Source organism: Erythranthe guttata, chromosome 3 (genome assembly GCF_056151865.1).
Source record: "Erythranthe guttata isolate IM_541 chromosome 3, IM_541, whole genome shotgun sequence".
NCBI classification, from domain to species: Eukaryota; Viridiplantae; Streptophyta; class Magnoliopsida; order Lamiales; family Phrymaceae; genus Erythranthe; species Erythranthe guttata.
The window spans coordinates 17845758-17857338 of NC_142535.1; the positions used below are offsets into that span (position 1 = coordinate 17845758).

The 11581-nt window shown below is 34.5% G+C and overlaps 2 protein-coding genes across 2 annotated transcripts; both read right to left on the reverse strand.

Moving 5' to 3' along the window:
* Positions 1–1362: 1362 nt before the first annotated feature.
* Positions 1363–4657, reverse strand: LOC105974483 (auxin transporter-like protein 3). Its single transcript, XM_012999593.2, has 8 exons — positions 4118–4657; positions 3834–4019; positions 3300–3412; positions 3025–3208; positions 2848–2945; positions 2554–2761; positions 2210–2467; positions 1363–1818 (listed from the first exon to the last, which is right to left on the reverse strand). The coding sequence occupies exons 1-8, from the start codon at positions 4286–4288 to the stop codon at positions 1624–1626; spliced, it is 1413 nt and encodes a 470-aa protein (XP_012855047.2). The 5' UTR covers positions 4289–4657; the 3' UTR covers positions 1363–1623.
* Positions 4658–5946: 1289 nt separating this feature from the next.
* On the reverse strand, positions 5947–11049 carry LOC105974385 (chaperone protein dnaJ A7A, chloroplastic). Its single transcript, XM_012999477.2, has 8 exons — positions 10916–11049; positions 10407–10521; positions 9178–9319; positions 8979–9036; positions 8291–8333; positions 7751–7799; positions 7583–7663; positions 5947–7076 (listed from the first exon to the last, which is right to left on the reverse strand). The coding sequence occupies exons 2-8, from the start codon at positions 10511–10513 to the stop codon at positions 6222–6224; spliced, it is 1335 nt and encodes a 444-aa protein (XP_012854931.1). The 5' UTR covers positions 10514–10521; positions 10916–11049; the 3' UTR covers positions 5947–6221.
* Between the last annotated feature and the right edge of the window lie 532 nt (positions 11050–11581).

Sequence of the window (11581 nt, forward strand, 5' to 3'; positions counted from 1 at the left end):
CACATGTAAATACTTTATTGAAATGGGTCGGATCTTTTCAATTTTGGCCCATCAAGACTCTTGTTTAATACAAATCTCAATTTATTAAAAATTAACAATAATTTTCTTTTCATAGTGTAATAAATCAAGAAATAATATTAGTTTGTGTCAGTTGATCTATGTTCGAATCTCCTTGTTAACAGTCGTTAGGTCGAGCTTGTTACACATAGTTAACTTAGTGTAATTTACATCTCTTGTATGATTTACAAGTTATTACAAAAAAATCTAGCCTAGTCTAGTGCATCGGTTCCTTCATTATAAAAAAAAAATTAATAATAATAAACAAATGAGAAACTTCATTATAAAAAAATAAAATAAAAATAATAAACAAATGAGAAATTGGCACAAATCGCCATAAAAGCTAACTCAAAGTTGTGTCCTTAGTCTCTTGTCCTTGTAGTAAATAAACATAAAAAAAATTGAATAGTCTCACATCACATGATTTATTTATTTAAATTTAATTTAATTTAATTTTGAAAGTCCAATTAATGTGTGAAAGAAGAAAAAAGAAAATTGCAGAAAAAGGAGGCCGACGCCCCCATGTGTGCTGTTCTTGGGGATTGCACGACCCTCATCAAGATTTGGTTCCCTCATTCATATGCTTACAATCTGAATAAATCCAACAAATTAAATTAATTATTTTATTTTCTTCTCTCTATTTTTATTTTCTTGTTTTTTGAGTTGGAGGTGTGGTGGGGTATGTGTGTACGTACTTAATTATTTAAACTGATTTATAACTTGATGATTCAATGGATTAGCTTATGTGTAATCAATAATCATGCAAATCCAAATGTTAGATAGTGTGTGTGTGTATGAGAGAGAGAGAGAGAGAGAGAGAGAGAGAGAGAGAGAGAGAGAGTTATGAGTGTAGTAGAATGTACGATGTAGTGATTCATTCAATCATATATTGATGGATGGTTTTTTTGATAGTGGAGTAAGAAATAGTGAACTAAACTGCTCATGTGATTGACAAACTCGATTTATCGACTATTAGTAAAGAGATTCGAATTCAGGTCACGTAACACAGACTCTCCAGATCATTTTCTGCGGGACATCTTGAGATTCTTTAATCAGATACATGATGGTCGAAACGAGAGTAGCTCAATAAGTCTTGTCAAATTAGTTAGGTAGGTACCCAATTACGTGACATGAAATTATGGGGCCTAAAAGAGAACTATAATATATAACTTTATACATTTTGATTGAAAATGAAATAACCCATGCATCAATATTATGAAGTTCAATGCACATAATTCTTTGAGGCAAATCGTCGAACACTAATACAACAATGATTGACTGCTATAAAAACAATATACATAGATATTAAATCATAATAATCAAAATATTAAATATATAAAGAAAAAAAAACCCCACAAAAAGAAAGCTAAGGGAATTACACTTCTTATCACAAACACTAATGGCCACACATGTTGAAGAAACCCTTCAACTAACTGAAAAGTAGAAACCAAAAAACAAAATATTAATAAAAATTACGAAAAAGCCAATCTTAATTTTTACACACTTACATATGTATAAATCTTGATATCCTAATTAATTAAATATTTTTCTTGTAATAATAATTAATCAAACTTTATGCTTAGGGCACTGATAACACTTGGTGAAGACACCAAATGTGTCAATTTGGTGTACAAAATTGACCATACTTGCCCACCCTCCAAATCCAAATCCAACAATAAAAACCCATACCACTACAAATATATTCATTGAGTACAAACCAACCCATCCTCCTACTATTTTTGGTGCCCTCTCCACTGCATTCTGTACAAAATAATTACCAAAAAAAAAAATTAAAATAAAATATGGATAAGTTAATAATAATAATATGATTTATTAAAAAAAAGTAATAATAATAATAAATAAATAAAAGGAATAAAAGGCACTCCTTGACAATATTCACAACCTAACCTTTTTTTCTTCTTTTTTACTTTATTTTCATGTGTGGGGAGTGTTGTCTATTTCATTATCTTGCCTAACATATTATTCAAAGTGCTGATAAAAGCTAAGCCAAATTAAAGATTGTGACTTAATTATGTATCCATCTATAGTGTACTTTTAGGCACTATAGCTTTTAATGAAATGAAATAATTGACAACAAATTAAATGAAATAATTATTGAATTTGTTTTGTATAAATATTGTATATATTATACCTCTCTGGCTGAAGCAGAAGCAAAAGTGATCATATGTGCCATTGCAGGAATAATGTAGACTGTGAAGCTAACAAGAAGTGATCCAACTGTCGAATTTATCGGTCCGAAGAATGGGAAAATTATAGCCAAGAACCAAATCGGAATCACCACGGGCAATCTCGTTAGCGCCCGTTTTAGCAAGCTCTTCGTTTCGTGCACGCCGAGGAATTTCTCCCACACAAAGTACAGCGGAGTGCACGCAAATCCAAACGTTATGAACTGCACACGACGCATTAATATTATTTAATAACAACAAGATTGATCAGACAAAGTAGTTAACACTAAAACACAGTCGAGGTTTGGACCTGATGGATGAGCATGAGGACTACAGCAGCGTCTCGAAATCCGGTTCTTGGGAGCAAAGCTAAAGCGTTGGATCTGTTTAGCAATAAATCTCCGAAAGCCCAATAAACGGCACTGGCTGACGGAAGCGTTAGTGTAAGCACGTAAATCGTCGCGATTAGGTATATCAGCTTGAATTTCTGTGGCTTCCACATTGCATGCATTATTTCCCTGCCCAAAAAAGAAAATTAAATATTTTTTTTTATGATAATTAAATTTGATTAAGGCCATAATTAAGATTAATTTAAAGTACTGACACAGTGACAGCATGGCCACCAAATGTGTAAAGAATGTTGGTAGCCCCAGTGAAGTAGAGAACCATTTTGGCTGGGCCAGAGTGCTTAACTCCTTCAACCTTTAATGATTAATTATTAATTAATTAGGAGATGATTGTGATTAAATTAATTGAAGATTAAATTAATGAATGTACGTACCTGGCCGTGGAGAAGGGAAGCAATGGTGAGGTACCAAGCAGTGTAAGTAGTCATAATAAGGCCAAGAAAAGACCAAATCCTGTAGTTGCGGAAAGATGGGATAAACACAGTTGTTGCACAGCATGCTCCAAATATGTATGTCCAAGTTCTCTTGTCCAGGTTGTCATTTATGTAATAGATGTTACTGCATTCATTCAATTACATTAATTCATTCTTTTAGAGAGAGAAGATCTAGAGAGAGAGAGAGAAGCATATATATGCATATATAGATATACCTGGCACATGCAATGAGCTGAATGACAGATCCAAAGAGAAGAAAAGTGCAGTTGAAAAAGAGGCCAATGTTTCTCCAGTGCTTCCCTAATAGCCCATCTAGAACTTCAAACCACTGTCTCCACACACAATACACACACACATTAATCAGTTTTTCGATGTTTGCGAAAATCAACTTTTGCTGATTTTGCTTCTCTTAAAATAAGCGTTTTTAAGCGTTAATTTCGAAAAGCACCCCATGACATGCTTTTTTTTTTTGTATTTTTTTTTTATTTAAGTTGTTTTTTGAGCGGATTTGCAAAACAAACGCCAACTTTTAGAAAATAAGCACTTAAAACCAATTTAATTGATCAGAATCATTAATTTATGCTTTTAGATAATCTTTTGCAATCATACCATCTCTCTCAATTACTTGCTTCTTTTGTTTGTGCGAATTAATAAGGGCAAAGTTGTAAAATCAGTAATTTAGTAAATTTCTTCAAAGTCGACAGTTAATATGAAACGGAGGGAGTAATTATTTCAAATTAAATAATTACCTGAATAACGTGGTTTCTGAAATCGACCTTCTCTCTCTCCTTCCTAGTTCTATACTCGACATAAAGAACACTGATAAGATAAGCAGTCCAGCTCCCCATCAATCCATACAATAGTTGAAACAGAATCCCGGACACCATCCCGAGTTGCGAGAACGAATACGGCAGCGTAAGCAGCACTTGCGCAACCTGGTCGATGATAATTTAATCGAAAACGACGTACGTAGTATTGGTTAATTATTAGTTCTAACAAATAACAATATATATAATGCAAAAAAGTAACGAACCTGATTAGAAGCGCAGCTGAACCATGCATCGTAAACGGAACCACCGTGCCAGAAAATCTTCGATAAATTGCTCCTAGTGGAGCTCGATTTTCCCTCTTGATCTTCTTCTCCTTCCCTTTCCATTTCGACGTAGTTTCCGGCAACTACAGTCTCGACTTTCTCCGAAGCCATTTTTTTGCTATAATGTTTGGAGGATTTTTACAAGTTTTAATGACCTTGTATATATATATATATAATAGATGAGTGAAGTACTAGTGTGTGTATGTATTATTATGTTTTACTTTTTTTTTTAGATATAGAATTGTTGTATCTATAGGTGGGTGATATATATATATATGCTTATTTTAAGAGTTTGGCTTAGTTTCTTGCACATTGGTGTGTAATGTTTCTTGATCAATGATTGGGTTAGCCATGAAGGAAAGGGACCTAGTTAAGTTAGGTTAGGTTAGCTTTTGAAGTCTCCATGAGGTCACCATTTGCTATGTTATTCACCAAAATATCATACTAACTTTTTTATAATCGATTTTTGAATTTCGTCCTACTAATTTTTCGGGATTTTTTTTTCTTTTTTTCGAAAAATATCGGGGATGAATAGTCTTCTCCGAAGTTGTGGTGTTTGCAGAAGCTTTTGAAAAATGATTCTGAGCTTTTTTTGGTTTAGAATCACTTTTGAAGTGTTTACATGCCGTACTAGTTTTTGGTTCAACGCCTCTTAAAATAAGTTGTTTAAAAAAGAAAATTATCTAAAATAAGTTGGTGAAAGTTTATTTCTCATGGAATTTGCGAACAATCCCGGTTTTTAAAAATAAACACTAATTGTTAAATTAATTCATAATCACTAACTTCTGTTATTTTAAAAACATTTACAAACGCCACCTAAGTCAGAGCCAAATATTTCTCATTTTAATTGGACATTAAAACAAAATGAATAATTACAAATTCTAAATATAAGCGACCAAATATTACTAAGAAAGAAAGAATTAATTGGTGAGTATTAATTAAATAAATAATCATAATCTATGACATTCCTTTTGCCACGCACTTTGGATAAATATTACTTCAACCCCCTTAACTTTTACTATTTTTTTATTTGACCCACAAAAACAACTTTATAATTGGGTTGAACCTAATGGGCCTGACCTCGCATGATCGCACGAGCGGGTGGCCCACAACAAGCACAGCCCTCATGAATACGCGCAGAAAGTTTTATAAATAATAATAATAAAAAGGATATTCCATTTATTTATTTAATAATAATGTAGATAAAAAATATATATTTATTTGTTTAAGTAAAATTAAGCGAAGATGGAGAGAATGATTGCAATTTGCGTAGGGCAATAGGGTTTTAGTGGTAACATCATTGATACCACACGTGTGCCAACTGGATTCACAAAAAGGAGATCTAACTAAAATTTAAAAGCAAATCCTATTTATTTATTTTTTAATTAAAAAAATATTATTTAATATATGAGTTTTTGCTTTTGGTCTCCTAAATGAAGTTCTACTAATCATGATCACCAGGTTGGGTTGGGGCTAAAGATTATAGTAAAGATAAAGAAAATTAAGCACATCTTTAACGTAATCATAACTCTTTTAAGTATTATAAAAATTATTTATAGGCTTCGATAGAATTAGGTCCATGGCACTATTTTTACTTTTTTCAAAATTCGATTAGGACTAAAGCTCGTTTGAGTTCGAGTTCGACTCGATTTCTTATCAAGCCAAGCTCGATGAAAATTCAAACATTCATTCAGCTCGACTCGATTCATTTCAGCCCCAACCTTTTACACCCCCTTGCTTGAATTGCAGAAACATTAGCACAAAATCGGTAAAACGAAAGTGCAACGTCACCCCGACGATGACAATGAATCAATCAGCAACAGCTGGCAGTTTCGACACTTGTTCTTACACGATACTTACTACGATAAACAACGGTCAAAAATAGGGAAAAAAAATTAAAGATACATCTAGATAATTCACTTCCCATACAAAAGGTATCTCCCTATAATATTATTTCTCAATTATATGTATAAATGTTCCAACAAATCACCAAAATTAATCCTCAAAAAGTTTCGAGGCCTGCAAATAATCCCCACAGCTATCATCATCTCTTACTGTTGGGAGCCTTAGCCTTGTTTAGGTCAGCGAGTTCCTCGATAAGCTTCTTCTCTTCACCACTCAACCGTTTCGGGATCTCGACCTGCACTTTAACCAGCTGATCGCCCCTCATATTATTCTTATTTAAAAGCGGGACCCCCTTTTTCGCCATCACCAAAGTGGTCCCCGGTTGTGTACCCGAAGGAATCTTCAAGTCAACAGTTCCATCCACCGTGGGCACCTTCACCGTAGTACCCAGTATCGCATCAATGTACGAAACCTTACAAGTGTAGAGTATATTCGTGTCGTCCCTTTTCAAAACGGGGTCCCCCAAAACATCTATAATTACAAAAAGGTCCCCAGGTGGCCCCCCCCTAGTACCCGCATTCCCTTCAGAACGAACTCTCAAACGGCTCCCCGCGTCAACACCTGCCGGGACTTTCAAGCTTATCCGTTTCGACTTTCTGACACGCCCGCTGCCGCTACATGTCGTGCAGGGAGTGGATATCTCTCCGGACCCACCACAGGCTGAACACGTCATCACCTGCTGGAAGACGCCTAGTGGGGTCCGCGCTGACGAGACGACTTGCCCTTGGCCGCCGCATGTAGTGCATTTTGACGCCTTTGTTCCCGGTTTTGCCCCTGATCCATTGCAAGTATTACAGCTCTCGAGACGGGCGATTTCGATTTCTTTTTCAACACCGAAAACTGCTTCTTTAAAGTTTAGGACTAGGTTATAGACTTGGTCTTCGCCTTCTTGAGCTCTGCTTCGAGAGCTTCTGCCCCCCATGCCCCCCATGCCACCCATTCCACCCATTCCTTCAAATAATGACTCGAATAGATCGAAAGGGTTGCTGAAATCCTGCATATTCAATAACATGCGTTAGAATTAGGGGTGGAAAATTGATTTCCAATTTACGCCAATTCCAACCCGGATTTTCAGATTTTGGAACAATATTTTTCATTCCGATTTTTTTTATTTTTTTTTTGGATTGAAATTGGAATGTATACGAGATTTTGATTTCCGATCCGTTTTTAATTTCCGAAAATTAACTAATGTCAAAATTGTTATGTATTTCACATTTTATTTTCGGCTACTAAAAATTGGAATTTTCAGAATTCCGCCATTGCCAATCCGGAAAGTTCCAATTTGGAGCAAGTTTTTTTTTTTTTTTTTTTTCTCCTTCCGATAACCAATTTTCCGATTTTTCTTGGAACAGAATTGAATTAATTTTTCACTTCTGATAGAAATTGGATTTTTCAGAAAGTGCTAATAATTCCAATCAATCCTTCCAATTTCCACCCCTAGTTAGAATGTAGATTTTTTTTAAATTCTTTTTGTCTCCTATTGTAGGAGAAAGGACTTACCCCTGTGCCCATGCCAGCGCCTTTAAGACCTGCCTCACCATACTTGTCGTAAATCGAACGTTTCTCGTCATCTGATAAAACCTGTTTCCACAGTTCAAAAATAATTTTATCAGATGCTAATGATGAAACTATAGGCATATATTTATCCAAGGATTGGAATTATTCTACCTCGTAAGCATTGCTAATCTCCTTGAATTTATCCTCTGCCCCAGCTTCTCTGTAGTTGAGGCAAAAGTATTTAGAAACCGACACTTTTAAGTGGTTGATATTTAAATGATGGCATACAACTATTATACAGTAATATTTCACATTTTCTCAGTAACACACATTAAAAATCATGCAGACTCTTTCTTTTTTTACGTGATTCTTTTTTAGCAGAATAGTAATCCATGAAATTCATTTGACAGACTATGTAAATAAACTATAGGTTCTTTCCAAATATGGTGGTGGGGATGAGTCGGTATATAGACCATCTCGGGTCAAATAAATTCTAAGCAGCAATTACTCAACCAAGTTCCTAAGTAAAGAAGGCAATTGTGGTGCTTCGCTTTTAATATTTCACTTGCAAGTTATTTCAATGATTATTCTTCCTCCAAGAAATTCGATAAAATATGAAGCGTAACAAAAATATTATTAAACAAACAACCAACCAAATAAAGAACAAAATGGTAGCCGGAAGGCAATGCAATTGGAAGATATACGACTTACTTGTTCACGTCTGGGTGGTAACTCCTTGCAAGCTTCCGATATGCTGAAGAAGGAAAATAATAGAACAAAATTCAAATACAAATCACATTCACCGGTCAGGGATTGCAGTTTATCATCTAGTGGGAATCAAGAAGATATGTTCACATATCAAATAGACTATAAGTAGAATATTTCTTGTTGAAAAATTAAGAGAGCCCCAAATTTTGAAAACACTAAACAAATGCGGCAACAAATATTAATTGCTAGGAAGAATAAAGGAAAGAAGGAAAATCCCTTCAAGTTCTCTTCAAATAAACTACGTGACATTCCAAAAATACAGCTAGCATAAATAATTATTCAGAAAAAGGAAGCAAGTCGTAAATTCCCTAGAGAAGATATCCAGTTAAAAATGGATCTGGGGAAAAAATATTTAATCGGTGGCTCTCAAATGAAAAATGAAAAATCAGTTATTAAGCAGATGTAAAAGATGTAAGGAAAGCACAACCAAAGTGCCATATCAGATTTCTTCATGATGACTAAGTCAGACCTAAGGGATCACATAAGCTCACTGGCATAGCCAGGTAAGCTATTGTTGATTGAGTTCTACTAGAAACGAAATATCATGTAACGCATTTAGCAATTTAACAATACAAAGATTTTCAATAAACCCAGTGCTAATGAAAGAATTATAGTCAAAGCTAATGCTTACCACTTTTGATCTCTGCTTTGCTCGAAGTTTTAGATACACCAAGCACAGAGTAGTAATCCTGCGGGTAAAAGTAGTCAATGTTTATTTCTATAAATTAATGCAAGAAGAAAGGAAGGAAAAACTATTCTGGAGAGGAAGAACGTAGACAAAGAGTTCTTTGCGACAATAATCGAAAATAAGAAATCATAAAATATCTTACTCTGTCAGCTCTAACAACAAGCCGAGCTCCTCTTCTCTGTCTTGGATTGCTGTACGACCGTGAACTGAAAAGTGCACTCAAGGATTCTTTGGAGAAAATGGTGGAACTTTGTGATGCCAGTGGTCTGATCCTGTTCGATGTACTGCAATAAAAATATAAAATACATATCATGGATTACAGACTCTTTGTTTATGCAATGATATGGAAACATGAGACTGCGGGATAAATACATATAAAAAAAATATGAGACTGCGGGATAAATACAGTCCAAACTTGAGAGGGGAAAACACAAAAATGCAAAGAAGAAGAAATCCTTACTACGCGAACTTCGAAATCAACAAACTTCGGAAACATGACAAATCATCACTATGCAAGTATTCACAAGAATGCTTCTGACATACATTGACTTCTTTGGTAAAAAGTGAATTTACAAGGTAACATCTAAACATTTAAAATAAAAATAAAACTGTAAAGTACAACAAGATATTCTCGTACAACCATATTAAATACTTCTGTTGAGTAGACAACGTAGCCAACTCCGTGACCTCATGATGGCGGCTTATTTCCCATCATATGTAATAAATGAACAGTTGCTTATTAGTTCAACGTTCTTCCGCGACTTTACTCCCAATAACTAACACTAAAGAAATAACAATTATAATGAGAGCTAACTAGTACACTTTTGCTCCTCAATTGGTTAACAATAGTACCTTAATTTGGATAAGAAGATTATATAGTTGTCAAAACAAAACAAGATGTAAAATACGGTTTGGGCACCAGGCCAGATGTCTTGCATATCGGGTACCAGAATGTAATCATTAACCTCCATGCACTTAGACGAAATAATGTTTCTTCTACGTCCGTCATCAATAGCACATTTGAAAACTCTTTTCAACGGTTTGTAGTAGTTATTGTCTACATTAAGCCACTATAATCTACATAATTAAAACAAATTACTTTTCAACAGAATCGATACATTCTAAATAAAGACCAACAGCAGCTCCTCCACACATCTTACACGTGTCTGTCACTATTACTCGAAAGCAAAAAACGAATACGAAAATACAAAATGGAAGAGGCAGTAAACCGCCAAAACGTCATAGCTATAAATACACAAAAACAAGGAATACGGTAAGTCAAGAGCTGCAAAATTCGGTAAATTGCAAATGTTCGGTAGTTCAATACGGCACAGATAAGGGTCACAAATAAAAAAATACGAAAATGTTTACCAATTCGGGGATGTCGATACTTTATTGGTAACAGAGGGTCTCAATGCGAGTTGAGGCTGAGCCCCCCACCGAGTCACCCATGTACTTCCACACGGTACAATTGCCATCCAATCCCCTGTAAATTTACAGTATCAAGACGCCAATTGAGAAAATTTAGCAAAATGTTTTCGAGGTGCGAATGAATTAACTATGCAGCTAAGCAGATAACCTACGCAGGCGGAAGTTACCAGCGCCAATTGAGATAACACAGAAATAAACAAAAAGCCCAAATTGAACGAATTAAACAAAATGACATACAGCCAAAAGTGCTGTCTTCTTAAATTTATGCCAAAAAAACAAACTTCGAAGCTTTGTTTCAGTCTACAATGGAAAATAAACGATTTTGGCAAAAAAAAAAAAAAAAACAAAAACTTTTTCATTTCTCCATTTTTTTTTTTTGTGTGGGAAATTGCGTGTAACTGTGTGAAATCTTTGAGAAAGGGTTACGCTGGATAATTGTTAACTTTTACCTATTTAACTCCTTGCCCTTTGGCTCTGGAAATTGGTGGCCGGAGGTGAAACAGAAGAATCTGGAGCTAACTAGATGTTAGAGAGAGAAAGAGGGGAGAGAGAGAGAGAGAGTGAGGATATAAACGCGCTTCAGTATAGGGCTTTATCAGCCGGGTCGGGTCGGGTCGGTTCGGTGCAAATTGGCTTGAAGATCAATTTTAGTTCTTTTTCCGGGTTATCGGATACGATCCAATTCGAACCTTTTTTTTTTATTTTTTATTTTTATTTTTTTTTATCATTTACTTGTACAAAAAAATATATTTTTTATACTTATATAATTCAAGCAAATTAAATTAAGACTTATTGGAAATTATTTTAAAAGATTAATTATGACTATCATGTAAATAAAAGTGAAACTACATACAATGATGCAAGATTTGCATCCTAAAAAGGCAAAATCTTTCTTCAAATCCTACTCACTCGAACGCCGAAAAAACTCATGCATAGCTAGTTTTATGAACAATGAATAATGAATATTCATTCTAACATATTTATTTTTCTTCTAATCTCTCTAACTAAATTGTCCGATGAACTTTTAGCAAAATGTAAAAATATAACTATCCTAATACAGTTAAATCTTTATAAATTAATATAGTCGGGTCTAGCCAAATTTCATTAATTTGACA